The sequence below is a fragment of the Canis lupus genome, chromosome 15 (genome assembly GCF_048164855.1).
Source record: "Canis lupus baileyi chromosome 15, mCanLup2.hap1, whole genome shotgun sequence".
NCBI classification, from domain to species: domain Eukaryota; kingdom Metazoa; phylum Chordata; class Mammalia; order Carnivora; family Canidae; genus Canis; species Canis lupus.
The window spans coordinates 1601769-1624535 of record NC_132852.1 but is presented as its reverse complement, the minus strand read 5'-3'; the positions used below and the strand labels follow the sequence as shown (position 1 = coordinate 1624535).

General features: G+C 46.2%; 1 protein-coding gene across 1 annotated transcript in view; it reads left to right on the top strand.

Moving 5' to 3' along the window:
* The window catches only part of CSMD1 (CUB and Sushi multiple domains 1), a 1871580-nt gene that overhangs the window by 1217053 nt on the left and 631760 nt on the right, over positions 1–22767 (top strand). Inside the window, 1 exon segment of the mRNA XM_072775779.1 lies at positions 19093–19170. Coding sequence (XP_072631880.1) covers positions 19093–19170 — 78 coding nt within the window.

Here is a 22767-nt window from a genome sequence, read left to right as displayed (position 1 = left end):
TTCCCGGACTGAGTCCCTGTCCCCTGTGAACACCAGTGCCCCATTCCCCCCTCCCCTGGCCCTTCTGAGAATTTGATTAGCTACCTCATGCAAGTGGCATCATACAATATTTGACCTTCCTTGAGTGGCCATTTCATTGGGTATAATGTCTTCCAGGTCCATCATATTATAGCAGGTGTCAGGAGTCCCTTCCTTTTTAAGGTTGAATAATATTCCCTTGAATGGAGGGAGCATATTTTGTTTATCCATTCATCCACCGATGGGCACTTGGATTGCTTCCATCCCTCGGCTTGTGAACAAGGCTCCTGTGAACATGAGGATACAAATATCTCTTTGAAATTCTGCTTTCAATACTTTTGGGTATATGGTCAGAAGTAGAATCACTCGATCACAGGTAATTTTATCTTTAATTTGTTGAAGAACTACCATACTGTTTATTTTTTCTCTCTCTCTTTTTTTTTGCCATACTGTCTACCCCAGCCGCACACCATTTTAAATTTCCACCAACAGTGTAGAAGGTTCCAATTTCTTAAGCTTCTTTCGTTTTTAATATGCTACTGATATCAGCCCCATGTTAGTATGTTGGGCAAAAAAAGCCCACAAGTATGAAGGTACCAGAAGGATGGGAGCTCCCACCCAGGGGAACTCAGTGCCCCACCCTCACTCCAATGTCCCCTTCCAGTGCACCAGGGCCAACTGCAGTCCACAGTCCATGTAGAGTATCTACGCAGATCTATGGGATAAACTGAATGAGTCTATGTACAGGTCCCTTTGTAAGGTGAGCTTTCGCATTTGCAGTAACTATCAAAATCAAATATTGGGACAAGCTAAATTTTAAATAAAATAATCAAATCAAGCTATCATTTTAAAATGAAACTCTTTTAGCACCTGGGTTGCTTAGTCTGTTATGCATCCAACTCTTGATCTCAGCTCAGGCCTTGATCTCACGGTCGTGAGTCAAAGCCCTGTGTTGGGCTCCATGCGGGGCATGAAGCCTACTTAAAAAAAAAAAAAATAGGGACACCTGGGTGGCTCAGCGTTTGAGCGCCTGCCTTTGGCTCAGGGCGTGATCCTGGAGTCCCAGGATCAAGTCCCACATCAGGCTCCCTGCAGGGAACCTGCTTCTCCCTCTGCCTGTGTCTCTGCCTCTCTCTGTGTCTCTCGTGACTAAATAAATAAAATCTTTAAAAATAATAATAATAATAATAAATAAAATGAAACACCTTTTAATCTAAGTATTAGAAATAACAATGGATATTATGGAATAAATTGTTATATTTATACTTACATTTTATATGTTACATTTATAGTAAATGTTATTACCTTTATAGTAAGAGAAAAAAGGCTGTATGCTATCGATAAATAACATGAAAAAAAATAAGTACAAATACTTAGAATGTGAGTTCAAAATGTTCCCCCATAGAATGTGTGTCCGTACGTGTAATCCTGCACAGTTTAGTAATTGTTTGGTTACCTGCATTAGCTGTTAGGCAGAGACCTTCTGAGGGAACAGGGGCTCTATCCTTGGGTCACAGATACAGTGTTTGGGAGTAACTCTTGACCTAATTTAAAAAATACATGGATGGAGTGCTCACAGAGCTGCCTGTTCACATCAGGGCACAGTAATGAGTGAGGCGCGGGAGGCAGGAACGGGCAGGCAAGTCCCGCCAGCTCTCCAAGAGCCTGTAGGTGAATGCACACGTCGCACCTCTCATAAATCAGAACCTAAGCTAATGATGCTTCTCTGGCATAATTTTTTTTTTTTATTATTTTTAAAGAACGGTTGCTAATGCTTACAAAAAACTTCACGTAGATATCTAGGTTTCCTGCTTCTCTTGAAAACATGAAGATTCGGGAACACTGGACTCAAATTGTGGACTCCTCTGTTACAGAGGGCTCTGCAGTCCCCAGGTTAACACATCCCACCTGACTCCACGCTTCAGGAGACTGCAGGCCCTGCCCTGGTCAACACTCAGCAGACTCCTTTATTCATAGAGACCAGCATCACAGGCTGAAGGCAGGGCCATAGTGGTTCTACTGCTATCTAATGCATGATCCTAGGGGCGCCTGGGTGGCTCAGGCAGTGAAGCATCTGCCTTCAACTCAGGTCATGATCTCAGGGTCCTGGGATCAATTCTTGCATTGGGGTCCCTGCTCAGGGGGAGTCTGCTTCTCCCTCCCCATTCCCTACCCTTGTGCTCTCCCCACCCCCTCAAATAAATAAATGAATAAATAAATATAAATAAATAAATAAATAAATAAATAAATAAATAAATAAATCCTTTAAAAAATAATACATGATCCTAAACTTAGTGACTTAAAGCCAAACATTCATTATCCCGTATATTTTGTTGGTTAGGACACTAGCAGAAGCTTAGCTAGGTCACTCTGGGTCAGAGTTTCTCATAAATTTGCAGCAAGATGTTGACCACGGTTAGCATCTGAAGGCTCAGCTGTGGCCGGAGGGCCTGATTCCAAGATGGCACATTGGCATGACTGTTGGCAGGACACATCCATGACCTCAAGTCCTCACTAGGTGTGTTGTGCCCAAGATTGCGAATCCGAGAAACCACCAAGGAGCCGACACCGATGAAAACACATGAAGGTTTATTTACAAGCTCGAGCTTGGGTCCAAGTAAACCCGACACAGCGGAGCAGGGACTTGGACCCTGAGGTGGGTTTTAGCTTAGTTTTAAGGGCTGGTCTCGGGGACCTCCAGGAGGGGGGGAGCAATTCCTCAAGTTCTGTTTACATTTTGTTATGGGGCCTTCAAGGGCATTGAGCTCTGTTCTCATTCTAATAGGGGCTTCCTGCCACTAGCTTTCTAGGGCTAATATGGGGCTTTCTAGGACGTTAAGCTGTAAGCTGTTTTTTTGTTGTTGTTGTCTTGTTTTTGTTTTTGTTTTTGTTTTTTCCTGTAACTGAAGTAATGTAAAGTTCAGCTCTTATTCACAGGGGCCTGGGATGGCAGTACTTGTGCTAACACTGAACTTAAAGTGGAACGGCCTTAATTTTCTTGGCCTCCACAGGTGGGTGGTCAGTTTGGGCTGTTATAGCAAAACATCCCAGACCAATGGCTTAAGCTACAAACATTCATTCCCCCCAGTTCTGCAGGCTGGGAAGTCCAGGATCAGGGTACTGACCTATCCAGCATCCAGTGAGAACAGTCTTCCCGGTTTGCAGATGACCACCTTCTTGCTGTGGCCTCACATGGTAGAGAGGGGAACACACTCTGGTATCATATGAATGTGGGGGGTTCATTCAGTCCACAGCTGTGCAACTTTCCAAGGGCTGCTTGAGGGTCTTCACAGCATGGTTAAGAATTTCCAGAAAGGTGAGGCATCAGAAAGAGAGACAGACAGACAGAAAGAGACAAAGAGAGAGAAAGAACAGCCAGGAACCTGCATTGCCTTTCTGGGCACCTAGGCTCCACATTTATACAGCGTTACTTCCACTTTCTTTCAATTCAGAGCAAGTGAGTCACCGCGAGGTCCTGCCCACTCACAAGAGGAGGGGAATGAGGCTGCACTTTCTGATGGAAACATTAAATAACTTGTGGAAGTATTTGGGGGTGGGGCATGTGCTATTAAAAACCACAACGGGTGGATAGGTGGTTGCGGTACCGTCAGCATCCCTGACCAGGTCCTCATGTCCTCCCAGCGTTCTCACTAAGGACACAGTGGCACAGGCGCCTCACACTGTTGTCTGCCAGTTTCCATGACAACCACCTCTGCTTCCTCTGAGGCCGGGCTCGCCACTGGTACACTGAATCCCACCTCGTGTCCTTATTCTAGGACGTCCCTGCTTCCCTGACACCTTTTTTCTCCTGAATCGTCAGTGTTCTCTTCTCTTATAGATCATTCCCATTAAGCACAAACTTGCTATATGGTGTCGGGCTCACACTAACACACACACAAACAGTAAAACATCACCCCTCCCCCCTCCCCCGGCCCTATGACCCACCAGCTACTATCCTAACTCTGCTTCCTTTTCCAACAAAAATTTTCAGAGCTGATGCCTACCCTGGTCATCTAGACTCTTCACGTTTCTAGAGCCATTCGGTGAAGCCTCTGGCCCCATCATGGGAATGAAACCACTCTTGTTAAAGTCACCATTGTTTCTCTACATTGCCAAATCCATGACCAATCCCCAGCCGTCAGTTTGCAGGGTCTTTCCCGCAGCACTTAACTCTGTTTATCACTGCGCTTCCTTGAAACAATCCCCATATGTAGCCTCGAGGGTACAACCAGCTTCCTTATTGCTTTTCTTAGCTGCTCACTCCTTAGCACCCCTTGCTGAAAACTCATTTCCCAACCAGCACGCCAGGGGATCTTAGCCTTGTTCCCAAGCTCCTCAACAATCTGGAGCAGTTTATGGTCTTATTTTTAAAATATCACTTATTCATAAAATAATGTAATAGGAGATCAAAATGAAACTAATTGTATTGACCTACAGTCATCAACGTATTTAAAAGAGAATTTGTAAATACTGATGTATGGACTTCTTTATTAAACAGGACCCGGTGGTGAGTCTAATATCTGTGATAACTGTTTAATATGATAAGGAAATATCCATGATTTCTGCTGGTAACAAGGTACAGCTAATATTACGATGGTTTGTTGCCTATAGGCATAAGTGAAGGGGAGGATTACCTTCAAATTAGAAGTTAGTTGAACTATAAACACTTATAGTTTATAAACTATAAATTATAAATGCAGTTTTCTTTTCTTATTTGAATTCACGGACTCCTGAATTCCAGCCACGACACCAGCATGAATGCGTGACTCAGAGACCAGTTCTCATTTCCTTACCTGTTTACTCATAGCCTCGGGCAGTGGGTTTCCAACCCTCAGACTGAGGATTATCAAGAATCCCAAACACATTTGTGTGTGTGCATTATAGCTATTGATGTTTTATATGTTAGAAATTATATTTAGAGAAATTGGAAAATGTTCATTTCATTTAAATTGACAATAATAAACCCATTAAAATTAGGAGAATGATGTTTTATGAGAATAACTACATTTCCAAAATGAAGACCAAAAAAAAAAAAAATGTTGTTTGAAGAGTAGTACCATTTTATATTTTTGCAAAACATTTTAGCACTGAGCTAGGAGGAAGAGGCAGGTATCTACATCCACTTCTATATTAAACACACTGTGTCATGTTTTGGTTGAAGCCAATGAATGAAGAAAATCAGAGTGCAAACAGGTAGATATTTGGAAAATAGAGAAATATATTAAGTTTTTTTTGGTAATTAGTGGATATTCTTTATTTTTTACCCTGGCATGGTTTCATTGCACAATACACAGATCTGGTTCACTGAGTTACTCAGATTTTCCATTTGTTGGTATCAACATCTAAACAGATGTACAATACCTAAATATATATATATATATATATATATATATATATATGGTTGTTAATATCACTATTTCCTTGACACCCTAAATATTGAAAAGTTGTAAAGATCAGAGGTAGATACTAGATTTCTAAAATTCTAGTATTTATTTAAAAACTCAAATTCATCATCAGCAAAAATATTATCTAGTTATCTTGCAGGGACAATAGCTGACTATTCATTCAAGTAAGTATCACCTCGCACCCAGTTGTGAAAATGTGACTATCTGAACATAAACATTCTGCAACGGCCTCAGCGATCCGTGACCTTGGATCATACATACCCATTGAGTGAATATGACTTTTCCTTCTGTGCTCAGGTTATACTTTACAGCATGGCTGGTTTCAAGAAAGGGGCATCCCCTCCCTCCCTCCCTCCCTCATGTGAACCCTTCCCAGGGGCCCTTTCAAGGACAAAAGACTGTGTGCGTGAGAGAGATGCAACATGAGGGCAATTCCCCGTTGCCCTGAAGGTGGTGGGTGGGCCCAGGGGGCTGGGAATGTGGGTGGCCTCTAGGAACCCCTGCTCAGCACCAAGATGGGAACCTCAGTCCAACAGCCACAGCATCTTGATTTCACCAGCAACCTGAACTGAACCAGAAGAAGGTTCTTCCAAGGGTCCCTGAGTGAGGAGTCACCTGTGCATGTCAGAGACCCCTCCCGGGGGGAGGGGGGGGTTGTGCCTGGATTCCTGGATTCCAGACCAACAGAACTGTGAGAGAATCTACCATCCCTAGCTTAAGGCATGGACTTTGAGGTAATTTATTATGAAGCAATCACAACTAGTGCACTCGCCATAGCCTGTTACTCTTTCTTTCAAGTAAAAAGGGTGTTCCATGGAAAGGCAGGCACTCCATCTCTGGGATCAAAGAACTGAACAAGTATTTCTCCAGACAAGCATCACATTGTGTTATGCAGCCAAAGGCCCTGATAATTGCTTTCCATCCCACCAAGCAGAACGTTGAAAGGACATGCCCTGAAGGGTTAGATTTAATGCAATTGATTATTTTCCTTGCTGCATCCCTGGCATTCCCAAGTGAACGTAAGTGTCCTGGGAACACGGTGGTAGAGGGCTGCTCGGTGCTGCCGTCCTGACTCACCCTGGGGAACAGCTGCTGTTCCTGCCTCTGCTCTTGGAAGCAGTGAAACCAGCAAATATCTCAGTAATAATGTGGAAACAACTTTGACCGAACAGTTCCCCGGGAGGGTCCTGGAGACCCCCACTGTGGGCACTGCCCCTTGGGAACAGCTGCCATGGTTCATCTCATCCATTCTCAGTACCGTGTGGAGGCCAAAGAGCACCCCAAAGTGGGTCCCCTGCCCAGTCTCATGTAACCACATCCCTGTCTAGAAACAGGCATCTCAGCCTGGCCATGCCCGAGCCAAGTCATCCGTCTACACAACCTTGCTCCCTCTAGTCTGCCACATCTCATAAGATGGAAGTTTTTTCCCCACTTATTCAGAACACAAACCAAAGTTTAAAAACTTTATATTTTTCCCTGATGATCTAGCTAGAAAACCTAACCTAAAAGAACTTTAGTTCATGACCTTGTATCCAGAAGAAAGCTACCCCAGGGCAGCTAACACAAGCATGTGATACAACATACGTATCCGTGCCTCGGTTGAACATTTATACTTACAGAGACTTTTCCCACTGTGCTGTTTTTTTCCTAAGGTGAGTTAGTAATGGCCAAATTTGAGGAATATTGGCAGGAGGTAGGAAGGTTTGTAGATCAGAGAAAAGGTAAAAAAAAAAAAAAAAATCAGAGAGCATGGTTTTTTCATGGGGGAATAATTTCAGATCATAGGTTGGGTCAAATACTGTCTTCGATTTGGTCAAGATTAGTGCCTTGAGCAGTATGTTGACTCCTCAGCTCTCATGGCTTCAAACTACTAAATCCGCTTGAAGGTTCGTCTTAACATTTATGGAAGTCTGATGCCAGTATATTTAAAATCATTTCTGCCTTGTTTGCCTCTCCAAATTGAAGCTACCTGCCATTCCATCCCTTACAACGGGTGTTTGTTTAAGGTCCTGACGATTCCCTACAGGTACAATGTAGACCAAACCTGCCCCCTCTCAATAGGCATTTGTTGGTTTCAGCGATGGTGGGAAGAAGGGAAGAGAAGGTATCTCTGTGTGTCTCCAGCATTTATGTTTATCAGTGTTTTTTCCCCATCAGGCAGTGTCCACTGTGATGCGGGGTTGTTCAGGCCCTGCTGCTTCCCTCACAGGAAAGCCCTGTGATTAATTACTCAGGAGTGGCTTAGGATGGCTCATTCAGAGAGAAATTTTATTATTCCCATGTAAAGATTTTACATTTCTGTCCCTTTTTATCACCACATTAAGTGTGATTTAATATACCATTTAATGAAATTAATGAGGCTTTCTCAAAGCATTGGGGGAAAACAGCAAAATAATAGTCTTCACAAAATAACAAAGATTGAGGTAAAAGTAAAGAAGGAGGAAACACTTTTAAGCAGAAAATGTCATGAGAATTTGTAAAGAAAAAATGGTAGAAATAGATTTCTGTCTTGTGTTGTTCATGGAATATGGGTGGGTGCCCTCACGTCAGTGGCCGTGGTGTGATCCCGTAAGTCACTGGACGGGGCCAGGTCTAGACATCGAGAAGAGACGTCAGCCCATGAGTCCCGCCCATCCTCACCTGGGAAGGCCAACAGTGCTGCAGCCACATGCACACTCATGTGTGTGCCTGCACGTCCTTGGTCGGGGGGGGGTGCTAACGCCTGGACCACGGGGTTCCAGAGAAAACTGTGCGCCCAAGAGTTGTGCGGAGACTAGAGAGGGAAATTGAGGCTTTCCTTGAGTGCATCCTTGCATTCTTCAAAGGCACAGTTGCCAGATGGTCACCCTGGGTGGCTGCCGGGCACAACGGCCGTGTCTGAGGGCTTTACACCTCCACCCTGTGAGCCAGGCCGCAGCCCTCCGCCCGCATGCCTGCCCGTGGGCCGTGGTGGGCTGTGGGAGACAATGTGCACTTCTTCTCCGTGTGGAAGCGTGGAGGTGTGGGCCACAGACCCCGTGAGCGCACTCGGGCATGCAACGCCCTCCTGGCCTCAGAGCGTTAGCACCTGGGGACACCCACACCGGGGAGCCGTCCAGCCGTCTCTGGCTGCCGGGCAGAAACGTTGTCAGGGACGTTGCTCTTAGCTGTCCTCAGCTGTCCTATAATTATTAATTATAATATTATATAATTTAAATATTATATTTAAATATTTAAATATTATATATATATTTATATATATATAAAAAGACCATGAGATAAGAAAGTCCAATGACCTTAAAGATTAAATGAATACGCACATTGATTGTTTTAAATGCAAATAATGCGCAGCTGGGTGGCGCCATCGGATAAGCATCCCGCTCTTGGTTGCAGCTCAGGGTCACGATCTCAGGGTCATGAGATTGAGCCCCGAATCAGGCTCTGCGGTCAGCGGGAAGTCTGCTTGGGATCCTCGCTCCCTATAATTAATTAATTATAATTAAATTAAATAAATATTTAAATATAAATATATAAATATATAAATATATTTTATATATATTATATATTATATAATCATTTATATAATATATAATATATCAATATGATATATATCAGTATATCAATGATAATATATCATTTATATATTATATATTATATAAAATATATTTTTATATAAAAAATAAAAATATATTATATATATAAAATTTTATTTATTTTATTGTATATATTACATTTATTATTTTATGAGGAGTTTAATTGCTACTAAACTATATTTTTAAAATCTAGAAATGTGCTTTCTTTACTAGGTTGTTGTATTATTTACGTATTATTAGTTCGTTTGAATGATTATGCACCTGCCAACTCGTCTGTTAGGAACTAAGATGACAAGACCGACCTGGTCCTCATTCCTCGGGGCGGTACTGGGGTGTTTGCGGGTGGCTCCCCAGCTTCCGGTCAGCGGTGGGTTAAGGGAAAGCAGCTAAGGAGAGGAGACACAGCAGCACGATGAGTGCAGTCCAGGATCGGAAGGCCCTCCCTCCCGTTCCGAAGCAGTGTTCAAGTGCTTTGCACGCCTAAGAGGAGCCAGACATCACACCCGGGTGCTTTCATCTGTTACCACACCGCTGCGAGGCAGGACACTTCATCTTTAATAAACAGAAGAGAGCCTGGCATGTAGGGACATCTTAACCTGTCAAGGTGACAGCAAGAGCAAGCTTCCGAATGCTGATTAGGGCTCACACCCAACTCCAGAACAGTGCTGAGTGTGAGGACTTTCCAATGAAGCGAATCGTGGGTCAGACACACGCGAGCGTGGAAACTGTCCTTCAGGCTCCCATGACTGTCACCAACCAATACTCACTGGTCACCGCTCTGCAGGCTGCAGGTGCAGGATCACGTTTCCGAGGCACACGCTCTGGCTCAGGGCGGCAGAAGGGGACGAGGGTCCCCGTGGGACGTCTTCCACTAGGGCGCTAGTTGTGCTCCCTGCTCCCCCCAGAGCACCCCACGGGTCCACGGCACCGCACTGCGGGTCAGGACATCGACATATGAATTGAGGGGGGTGACCCCAAACATTTGGACGGCAGCAGGAGACGGCGGCCGGGGCAGGTGCGCTCTGACGGAGCCCACACTGCTTGGCCGAGCGCGGGCCCTCCCGGGCGCAGCACGAGTTTCCTCCTGCACCTGCTCCTGCTCCTGCTCCTGCTCCTGCACCTGCTCCTGCTCCTGCTCCTGCTCCTGCACCTGATTCTGCACCTGCACCTGCACCTGCTCCTGCTCCTGCACCTGCTTCTGCTCCTGCTCCTGCTCCTGCACCTGCTCCTGCTCCTGCACCTACTCCTGCTCCTGCTCTTGCACCTGCACGAGGCACCCCAGCACCCGCCCCTGCAGGAGAGGCCTGCTGGGGAGCACAGGCACCTGCTCATGTGCCCGAAAAGAGGCTAAGGGACAGGGCGCCGGGCTCCCTGGCAGGCAGGCTTCGCCCCCGGAGGAGTCAAGGGGAGGCCTTGGCCCAGGGTTCCAGGCACCTGCTGAACTCCCGAGGCTCACCCCTGGACCTCTAGACAGTCCCCCTCTCTGCTGGACGGGACACCCCGCAAAGGGACGTCCTACCATCCCACCCAGACTGGCTTCTCAGAGCACAGCCAGGAGAGCTGGGGCACGGAGGCGGCCATCCCCACGAGGCGAAATGCTCCCGGCAGGAACGGACGCAAACCCTTATTGGAAAGTGTGGATTTTCTGAAATAATTCTGTGTACAACCCTTGGTTTAACTTCCATATCTTAAGATATAAAGATGGCAAAGGAGAAAAACTATTTCCAGGGCACATGATATCTGTCTGTCTGTCTTTCTTTTGTTCATTCTTTCTTTTCCTTCCTTCTTTCCTTCATTTTTTCCTTCCTTCCTTTCTTTTCTCTATTATTTTTTTAATGTTCTCCCTTTCTCCAGAACGTCTCCAGTTGGTTCCTCCCCTCTTGTATCCCTTGGTCCTCTCCATCCCTCTGTTATGAAGGGAAGGACCAGAAATAACTTCTGTGGGAAAAAAACTAAATCACGACAGAACTAAGAAAAAAAGTCTTTCCATCCCCATGTGTTCCAAGTTAAATCCTGAACGTTCTTATGATGATGTAAATGACAGGGAAATATATTATTTAATCGAGGCCCATGATTTGTTGAGCACACAGAGACAAATGAAGTCTATTGCCCTCCTCCCAATAATGCCTTTTATTGCTATTACCTGTCAGGTTGGTAAAGAATCCAATAACCACGTGTTTGTGGGTATCCCACACTAATCCTTGACCCCCTAGATGTGATCATTGATGTAATAATATAACTTTGCATATGATAGGTTTCTCTTCCAATTTAATAGTGCTGTTAAATGACATCACACTAAGACATTCTGATAGCCAACCAACAAAAAATATCAATGATCAATCTTTTTTTAAATGATCAATCTTTGAACATTATGTAGTGAGTAAATACCTCCGACCTTTCAGGTGCAAAAGATCACTTATAACACCAACCTTAGAGACGGTGATTTCTCCAACAGAGAAAGGATTCTGGAGGATGAAAAACGATGAACAGTAACAGTGAAATGTGACAATGTAGTTTCTAGAACTTGGTGGTCAGTATTCCTCAAGGGTCCCTGTTCAAGGACATCATAAAATCTAATAGAAAATGTAGGAATATCTAGGAATGGCCAAACTTTCAAGGGGAGCTGCTGGCAAAATAACCTAATAAAGACAAAACTTATTTCTAGATTAAAAAATATATATGTAGATAGATTGATCGATCCAGATATAGCAATAACAAGTTCCCCGTAAAACAATGACTGGACCATGAGATAATGATTGTAAGACTTATTTCAAAGAATAAACAAGCACATTCATTAACTTTTATGCATATTCAAATGGAGAGCATTTTTCAACTGTCAAATTAATTAATATTTTATTTTTTGCACCAAAATTCAATATTGGCAAAGGCGCTATAATCAAGATATTCCTAAATAAACTGCTGAGGTAAACTGGTACAGTTTTTCTAAAAATCGGTTTAATACTGCAGATTAAGGGACTTGACGAAAGAATATTAATTCTAGCAATTTATTCCATAAACGTGGCCAGAGCTCACTGATATGGCCAAAATGTGTTTGGTGTTTGGTGTTACATAGGATTTTAAGAAGTGAGAAAAAGCTAATATCTCATCATAAAGAAATGAAACATATGAAATTTGGGAAGAATTTTTTTTTTCAAAACTATTCAGTGACTTCAATAAATAGGATTAAAAAATACAATATGTAATGACAAGGAAAATACTCAGAGCAGTCATAAAATGAGAATAAAAATGTATTCACAGATTTACTTATATTCTGTGAATATCATATGTGTGTCTTTACCGCTACCTCCCTGTTAACTTATGTATACAATGCACACATATAGGGTTTGAAATAAATACATAAAAAGTGAAAACAGTGGTCATCTTTAGCTCTTTTTTTTTTAAGTCCCTTTGTTTCCTTTCTGATAATCCTTAGGTTTTCCCAAATTTCCTGCAATGTCCACACACCACTCAGTCATCAATGAAGACATCCTGTGGGAAGGGAAAAGGGAGTCAATGTTGTGCGTGTGACTCAGTGCGTATCTTTTGTTATGATACCATCGATATGAACAGACGTTGAAGTTTAAGCTACTAACACACAAGTATATTAAAATATTTTTTTCAGTAATTACTGAAAAAATAAAGAAGATGTGGTTTATGTATACGATGGAATATTACTCAGCTATTAGAAATGACAAATACCCACCATTTGCTTCAACGTGGATGGACCTGGAGGGTATTATGCTGAGTGAAGTAAGTCAGTCGGAGAAGGACAAACATTATATGTTCTCATTCATTTGGGGAATATAAATAATAGTGAAAGGGAAAATAAGGGAAGGGAGAAGAAATGTGTGGGAAATATCAGAAAGGGAGACAGAACGTAAAGACTGCTAACTCTGGGAAACGAACTAGGGGTGGTAGAAGGGGAGGAGGGCGGGGGGTGGGAGTGAATGGGTGACGGGCACTGGGGGTTATTCTGTATGTTAGTAAATTGAACACCAATAAAAAATAAATTAAAAAAAAATCCCATTCTGATTCAAAAGTGGGATAAGAAGACCTGCCTACTAATCATCAAATATTTAAGTATTCCATTTAATGATGCAATAACAAACTGCTAATAAGAAGGAAACTCTGAAATGTCAAGTGCGGTAAAGTCAGCGGCATAACTGATGAAGGAGGCGGCGCTGTCTCCTGGGAGGCGAGGAGGCTCGAGGTTCAGATTTCAGCTCCAGTCGGGCCGTGTGACCGGGGACCGCTTACTTGGCCTCCTTGTAACTTGATCTTTTGCTGGGAAGGATTGTAATCACAGCGTACGTCTTACGGCCTTGCCGTGGGTGCATGTACAGCCCTTTGTATGGTGTCAAATGTGTAGTAATTTTAAAAATTATTACTGTTATAATAACGTAAGAGGGATGATGTTTTAGTCCGTGACCTCAACCCTTCCGTTGGATGTGTGGCCGAATCAAGTGCAGGGAGAGCGTCAGTACAGGACGATAAGCCAGGAAGCCTGGGAACAAGGAGTGAGTTGGGAGCCCGGAGGGGGTGGCACCCAGGGTGGGGGGGTGTGAGCACCCTGTGCAGGAAGAGCTAGCGCTATGACCCCTATTGGGGGGTGGTCTGCGAGCAGAGGACTGGCCACAAGGTGTAGGGACAGGGGAGGCACAGCTCACCTTGTTTGGGGCTGTTTTCAGATTCCAGAGAGGATGGGGGTGTGCCCAGCGGTCCCCCCTTCCTGGCACCTGGCCTCCTGGTCGCCATACCTGGGGGAGCTGAGCTGGACGCAGAGGCTCCTCCTCCTGGTGCACCTGCCAGGACGCCGACCCCAGCCTACAACGTGACACCTGCTTCCTTCCTGTCCCTTCACCTCCTGACCCAGGCATTTTGGCCTGTCGCCGGGTCATAGGAGGAGTGAGTACAGGGCAACAGGTTGTCTTGAGAGAAAGAGCACACCCGCATCGCCTCCTATTGCTAGGACTATTCTACTGGAGTATTCGTTATTGCTGTGACCCCCTCTGTGCCCAACTGGTAGACGACACTTTACCAGCGGCGTGCGGCGTGCGCGTGTAAGGCGAATCAGAGTAGATGGGGCGCTGTGCTCTCCATCGTTCCAGGCCTCCCCCCGGGGTCTTGGAGCTATTCCTGGGCAGGGAGGGGGGGCTACGGGGTCTATATAATAGTTCACTGGAGGGCTTCTCTCTCCCTGCTCCCCGGGAAAGACAGCGGGGGACAGTGGCCACCGCAGGACAGGGAGTGCGGCCCGGGGGGGCGGGGGATTCAGTGTCTTCGTTCGCTCGCTTTCTTGCTGCTCCTTCCTTTGGTTTGGCTCCTAAGGACGGGAAGCAAAGGGAAACAGCGGGATTGCGGGACAATGTGATGGATCAAGCAGCAAAGAAAACAAGATTATGCAAGAGGAGGGCAGATGACCGCACCGTGTTTTCGGGAGCTGAGCTCCACCGGGAGATTTGGTTGTAGAGGGACAGACGACCCCGTGACAAGGGCCGTACTTAGAGCACCTGCTCCGGGGTGTCCGTCGGGTCCACGTGGACCGTGTGGCAATAATTAACCAACAGCAGGAAATCGAGTCAATACTTAGATATTGAGTGATTCTTAGGTAGTTTGACTATGGAGGCATGTTGCTTTGTAGGTTAAAAAATTTGCGAGCTGTGTTTAAAGTGATTTGAATTTTGAGCACTTGTTATAAACAACAATGAAATCTAATGAAGAAATGGTAAACAGTTCTGGGGGTGCGAGGTGATTAGATCCATTAATGAAGCAATTGAATATTTTGAAAGCATTTCTAAAGAAAAATTAGGGTATAAATATTCTTAGGGAGAAAATGAGCTTTATAACAAAAACACGCAAACTACTGGAATCCCTCAAGATAAATTACTTTCAAAATATTTATTTTTTCTTCAAAAATATTGACAAAACTCCAAGTTTAGTTTTTTTACCCCAAAAGTAGAATAAAACAGGAAATGTTCCAAACAACTCGTGAGCCAAAAACAATTTTTCGGAAGAATGGTGGTTCTACCAATTCAAGAACGAATTGATATAAAAAACAAAATTTGAAATAAATCATATTCACTAAGGGGACAATATAAAAAGGCAGCATAGACACAGAAGACTAGTAGCTTATGGGATATAACTGCTTACTCATCAAATTTAATAAAAAGCTATCGATTAAAACATTGCAAGGCGAACGGAACATTTCTGATAATAAGAAAATTCAGATAGTTTCATTTGTATATATGTTATATGCTGAAGTGTTTCACACGCTCATATATATTATATATACATTTATATTTAATGAATAAAATCAACAAAATTGTGACAATCCCGAGTCATAATATGTGCAATATATGTGCAATAAACAATGTTTATTTTATTTTATTTTTTGAGTTCTTCAGATGTGTCGGTCGTCGGCGTGTATGCAGGAAACGATTCCTTCGGTGGCTTGTGAGATTTCTCAGTGGTTTCTGGTCCTGTATTTAGTGAATTAATTTTGTGTGAGACGATTTGGCATTGCTTCTCCTTGCCTGGGGTGACATGAGCTCTCCTTTAGAGGCAAAGCGTTGTTTTAGACTTGGGTCCCGGAAGCTCTGGGGATCAGTCGTAGAAGATGTCACTTGGCTTCCAACAGAGGTGTGGGGAGCATGAGGGCCTCCGCGACGCCCCCCTGCCGGGGACGGGGTGGGGACCTGGGAGGCGTCCAGGACCCGGCGTGATTAGGAGCCAGTCACCGACACACGGCGAAGGAGGTCCCCTTGGAAAGGACAGAGACAGCAGTTGCATTAGGTAGGGACAGTGATGTGCATCCCTCATCCCATGGTCTCCTTAAACACGGTCATGAGAAACGACCGTCGCTTCAATGTGCGGCGGTTCCTGGGATCTCCGACCACCTGAAGTGAGGTTCCACCCACCCCGCGAGGCTGCAGTGAGCACGAAAGGAAGGCGTGAGCCGAGGACGCACAGTAGCTCGCCGCTGCGGTGGCTGGTTTTCCATCCCTTCTCCCGCGATCCACAGCGCCGTGCTGGGCCCTGCACCGCCTCGGGGGCCTCACAGCGGGGCCTGGAGGGCCCTGTCGGGAGCCGCAGGATCTGAATTCCTGACAAACCCTCTAAGGCCAGAGCGGCCGTGAGTCGGGGGCCCTGGCACCAGCATTCACGCCGCCGCCTCTTCCCTCCAAAGAACAAGCTAATGAAGAGGAGGTAAAAGAAAAGAGAATCCGAGGAGCCACGGGGTAGCGATGCGGGAAATACGGAGCCTGAGGCCCAGGTGGGCTCTGGAGGTCCCGAGCCTGCTCACCTGGGGGCCCCCCAGGGATCCTCAGGGCCCTGAGTCAGAGGACGGGATTTATCATTCGCTCTGGGACCTGGCAGCGAGCGGGCTGCTCACTTCGTCCCCGGACACCGGGCTGTTGGCGGCCTTGGTCCTGGGGGCCGTCTGTCGGGGAGCCCCCAGCCCTCTGGCCCCCGTCGCCCTCAGCACCTACGTCTGCCCGGCTGAGCGGCCCTGGCGGTCCAGAGCAGCTTGGGGAGCGGCCGCCGCCAGCACACAGCGCCGGCTGATCGGGGGACACAGCCACAGAGCGCGTCCACCTGCGGCGAAGCCCGGAACCTGCCAGACTCCCAGAGAGGCGCTGCGGGTGCAGGTGCCACCGGCGTCGCCCGGAAAGCTCCTCTCTGCTTCCCGGCGTTCCCCGAGGGCACGGAGCCCGTCTGTCTTCTCTGTTTCGGGTGACACTGGCTCTAGCTTTGGGCTCCTTGCTCTCTCCCGTTGATGTTCTGTCCGTCATTTATTGTTCGTGCATCTCTTCTCTCCTGAGCGGCTTCAAGGCAAAGGTCTCCCAGCACGAGGAGGCGGCGGTCGTGATGGGTCACGCTCGGGAAGGCGTCACCCGATCAAGTCCAAACATCCCTCGGGACAGTGCGACAGGCGAGGTCCCTGCGGCCAACGGTGCTGCGGTGACAGCAGGTGTGGACCTGGCTTCCCACCCGCAGAGACGGGGAGGCCCGAGGGCCGAGGAGGGGCAGGGAGGAGAGCACTCCTCAGGGGTCTCCGCGGGCGGCTGGCCCATCGGGGCAGGATGCTCGGCCGGGTCGGCACCCTTGGAAGGAGGAGGAAGGAGCGGTCCGGGGACTCCTGGCGGCCCTAAGCGGCTGTGGGATGTGCGGGGCACCCGGAGCTGAATCGCCCTTGGGGACTGGCCTGCCCTCGCCTACGTGGGTCAGTGGGGCGCCGGCCCCTGGCTGCCCACTCTAGGCCTCCCGCCCTGGCCGCCACCCATGGGTGTCGCCACAGCCAGCAGGGCAGGCTGCCCCTAGGGTCCTGCGGTCCTGGAGGCACTGGCTGCACCTGTGGCTGGAGCCTGACGGTGCTGGGTCCCCCCACCATGGGCGTCACAGGGCAGGCTGCCCCCGAGGGTCCCGCGGCCCCGACAATGCTGGCTGCACCAGCGGCACCTGTGGCTGGAGCCTGACAGCACTGGGTCCCCCCCCAGGGCACCCTGCCCTGGATATCAGCTCGCCCACTGTGTTAGGTGCTCCCCAGACTCCCGAGCAGCCATATAGGACTTCTTATAAGAAAGTGGCTCCCACCGTCCTGGACTGAGAACTCCCAAGATCTGCAGAGTGGCCGACGGCGTGGCTCCAGGCCAGAGGCCGGTGGGATCAACACCCGGGAACCCCGAGGGCCCATGGCCTGGTGCCAGACCAGAGGCTGGCAAGATCCAGACCCAGGTGGAACCGATGCTTTGGTTTGAATCTTAAGGCAGGAAAAACAAAACAAAACAAAAACAGTCAAAAACTAATATCCCAATATGAAGGCAGTCAGGCAGAAAGAATTCTTTTCTACTCAGGAGAATGTCTGCAATTTATTTTTTTTTCTATGTAGCCCTTCTGCTGATTAGGTATGGCCCACCCACTTTAGGGAGAGCAGTTGGCTTTGCTTCAAGGATGTAAATGGTAATCTCGTTCAAAAACCACCCTCACGGAGACACCCAGTCTACTGCTTGACAAATATCTGGACACTCAGCAACCCACTGAGGTTGACACAAAAAAAATTAACCGCCTCACCCACTTTCCACATAAGTTAGTAGACTCTTGAGTTCAGGAACGTATCCAGACCACAGAGCTACTGAGTTGTTAGCGAAGAATCAAACTCACTTCTGCACGCTTTCAGCTACTCTAGGTCCAGTCTCATTATAACTGTTTAAATATTCAATGCATTTAATATAAATACTATTAAAACGCAATTTTAATTTAAATAACAGTAATACAGTTTTAATATTTAAAACATGAATGTTTAAATTAAAACATTATTTTCTATTTTATTCCCATGAATGCTTCCCTTTTTTTATTTTTTTTTCCCCAGGAATGGCCAGAAAAGTGGAACTTCTTAAAATGTGTGATGCAGAATGTAGAAGTATGGAATTCAAATTTAAGCCTGAGAACTGTGACTTTAGAAACCAATCTCATATATATATGTGTGTGTGTGTACATTTTATATATAAGGTCGTCTATGGGTAATAAGCGTCTGAAAGGATCGGTGTTCTTTTACTTAATATTTTATGTGATATTTTATCCTCGGCCACAGAACACGCTTCCCCACGTTAGCTCCTCATCAATGCATATTTTCTAAACTTTGCATGATTTAATAGCTACATCAATAAATAAAGGAACAACTTTCATCTTTATCTAGAACTTTATCAGGAATGTAGTACCTTTAGAAGGCTCTACCGTCAGTCCACCTCCGGTGAGACGACCATCCCCGAGCCCTTGGTAAAACCACCACGAGTTCTGGATTTGCCACTGCTAGTGGCGAATAGGTTCGGATGGAGCAGCTCAACGGTGTCACGTACTATTTCTCACTTCTGACACTGCTGGTGCAAGATATGATCTTGCTGTTTGATGGCCTTGCATGAATTATTCACGAGCTCTTCTACTTCATCCACTTTGCGTCATTAACGTCTTAGAATGTGCCCCACTTTCTAGGGGGTCGGTAGGCAAGCGGCCCTGGCTGGAAATGCGGAGGAGCAAGCACGATTTTATGGTAGCTCTTCGAGTCTTACCGACTAATGGCTTTATTTGGTTTCTTTCAGTGAAAAAGGCCATTGAGCTGAAGTCAAGAGGAGTCAAGATGCTGCCCAGCAAGGACAGTAGTCACAAAAACTCTGTCTGTAAGTCCTTTTTCTTTTTATATAAGGATTGCTATGTCCATTGGGGAACACAGAGGAGAGAACGGATGGGTTCTGGAATCGTAATCCTAGAAACCGTTTTTCTCCCTTCGTGTCTCGCTACTTTTCTACTTCCAAAAGTATTTTCTGGAAGAAGGGATGTGCCTTGGCTTCACATTGTTGGGGAAGAATGTCATGAAGACATTCTCCTAAATATATCTCAAATCCATCCTCCCCCTCGCCCTCCTTGGTCTCCGCGAGCCTGGACCTTCCGATTTCCCTCGTAAATACGCGTTCCACTCCCGGTGCTTGGATCCCAGTTTCCCTCTCCAGTCCTAGGTACACGGCACACACCCAGGCTGATGTCTGGAATATACAGGTCTGCTCTTATCACTTACCTATGAAGGTGTTCTGAAGAATGGTCTGAAGAGTAACACAGCTTTAGGTCAATGCCTGACTCTTTCCGAAGAGGAAAAAAAATACGATGGCCATGCCCGCACGGGTTCCATTTGGAACACGTCGCCCATGTAGGCCCTCAGGCGCCGGCCGTACGCATCTCCTGCCACCTGCTTCTCCCGTGTCTGCCCCTGCGAGCCTCTCGTTATTACTCAGCTGAGAGGGTCGCCTCGCTGTGTCTTGGATGATGTCACTGCGCCTCTCTGGCGGGAGTGCCCCCTCCTTTCGCTGAACGCAGAAACCCAAGTGATGCTTAAAGCCTTCCCCTTTGGGGTCTTTCCTGACCCTCCAGGGCACAGTTAGCTGCTCCATGGTTTGTTGCCCTGCTGCTGCACTCTTACCTCTGTTACAGCATTTATTTTGTCACAGTTTCACTGTGGGTTTCCCTGCAGACCAGCAGGCTCCCTAGCGGTACCGAGGTGGGGATCTTTCCAGTGCCGTCCCATGCGCCATGCTCTTCTTAAGACTTTCAAGCTGTTGGGTTGCCTTTTCTATTCATGACTGGTGACCTGTTTTGGGGTCCCCACTTACATGCTACCCTCTTGATGTTCCATACCCAGTATTTGGGATCTACACATTTTACCTCTTTTCCCACTGCCTAGCATTTAGTAGAAGTGGAAGGCTCGAGATGGATCTCTGGAGCTCCCTCAGTTCAACAAACTCTATTTTTTATCTGCATTGATATATTGGGCTTCTGCATGAAGTTTTATCCGTGACAAGTATTTTATAAAAGCAAATAAATACCACATTGTTTTTTGTTTTGTTTTGTTTTCATTCAGAGGTGGAGGGAGAGAGAGGCAGGGAGAGAGGCAGAGACACAGGCAGAGGGAGAAGCAGGCTCCATGCAAGGAGCCTGATGTGACTTGATCCCGGGTCTCCAGGATCACACCCCAGGCTGCAGGCGGCGCCAAACCGCTGCACCACCAGGGCTGCCCTAAAAGCAAATAAATAAACAACAATATGCATCCTTTAAAAATCCACTTTGAAAAAAAAAATAATAATAAAAAAAATAAAATAAAAATCCACTTTGTAGATTGACCTACTTCTGCTTTCTCAATATCCCTATTCTACGGAGTCCTACTCATCACTTATGTAAATGTAACAATGATCCATTGACTATTTGATGGCCCCGTTCCATGTGGCTGAAGAGGATAGAGAGGTAGATGCAGACGACAACCAAGTGCCTGTGCAACAACGGTCGATTGGCCGTGTGATGACACTATTCCCTGGCACGTGATAAAGACAGAGAAGTAGACACAGCCCCCTAGGATGTAGGCATCAGGTACAGGGGGATGTCTTAGATCTTTCAGGCTATCATAACAGAGTACCCAAAATTGGATGGTTTAAATTTATTTCACATGGTTTCATGGCTGGAAAGTGTGAGATCAAGGGAGAGAGACTCAAGGTTGGTGGGGACTTGCTCCCTGGTTCATAGATGGCTGCCATCTCATCGTACCCTTATATGGTAGAGGAAGAGAGCACCTCTCCTTTCTCTTCTTAGAAGGGCACTGTTCCCATCATGCAGGCTCATGCTCATGATCTACTTACCTCCCAAAGGCCCACCTCCAAATACCATCACACCAGGAGTTAGGATTTCAATAAAACAATTTTGAGAGGATGAAAAGATTCAGTCCATCTGAGGGGTGGGTTCTCTAAACTTTGACTGCCTCATGTCCTTAGGCACCACACACACACGCACACACACACACACACACACACGAAGCAATCTGTAAATATTTTCTGTATGTCTTCTGTTTGATGATCATGGAGAAGATCGAATGTGCGGATCTATTCACATTCAACTGGACTGAAGGAAAGGATGGAATCCAGACGAAGGCAGAAAACAACTGAGGGGCAGAGGGAAAAAAAAGGAAAGGTTTTGTCAATAAAGCTTTAATATTTGTTATTGTTAGTTTCCGATTCTGGATGTTCTATAGGGTGGGGCATGTGGCACTTATAATAATTTTGAAATTATATCACACCTCACAGAAACGTCCCGCAGTGAGGTAGAGCCGCTTGGCAGGTGAACCCCTCTACCAAATCCATATTAGGCCCAGCGCTGACCCTAACTGCGAGAGCCAACTTGGGCAGAAGCTTTCTTTTTAAGCAGAAGGTCTCTTCGTAAGCTTTCTTTGTAAGCAGTCCTCATCTGCACATGAACTGACAGATGCTTGCTTATTGGTTTGGTGTGAGAAAACCTTCTGTCCTTCCCCCCAGTGATACTCAGCTTTTGGTTTCGGTCAGACATGAGCCTGAATCATTAGAAAACAAAGAGGATGAAGAAGCTGAAGGCCTTGTAAGGTCAGCAATGGAATAAGTGATAAAGTGTTATTTCCATGGACGGTGTGGCTGAGATTCTAAGTGGCATGTTTCCTAGGGAAATGGAGGTGGGTTTTGAGGCTAGAGAGACAGGATTTGGTGTCTGTAAATGCATGGACGGTCGCCAAGTCCAGGTTTCATCATTTATGACATTAAGGCAATAATGACTTTTGTCAAGTAGATAAAGCGAGGTGTTTGCAGATTGTCCATTCCAGGATGTGGCGTATCATGGGCATTCAGCAGACCAAACCCATCATGGACTTCCCATCTAGACATGGGAAGAGAAGAATGTAAGTAGAAGGTCAGCCAGGAATTTAAATTTAGCACGGGGTCTTACTTCACAGAGGAGGAGGAAAGATCCAGACCACGGGACTTATTTCTGCAATCTTAGAATAATAGTTTGGCCAATCGTCAGAGGTGAGCCTAGAACACAGAAAACTCTAGCCTTCCTGCTTTATCCCAAGAGCTGGGTTCTCACGTAGATCACAGCCCCTGACATTCTCAAAATTAAATCCAAGCATACAAGTATAAGTATCCCTTGTACAACTTGCACAGTTATCCTGACCTTGGTTCTTCCATTTGAAAGTTTGAATAAACGACTAACAAAATATCCCTTAAATATGTTCAGCGCAGGGTTGACAGCTGTTGCTAGCTGTCGTCCCACCTCACCCTCCGGTGACCTGTGTTCTAGTGTTTTCCACTCTATTTTGACATGTTTTGATGTTGTTCATGTGTCTCTCTTCCTCATGAGACCTCCCATGGAGGAGGGAATGTGACAGTCATGACCAGGCGATTATCTTTTTCCTCCAGAAGCTTAGACGGTGT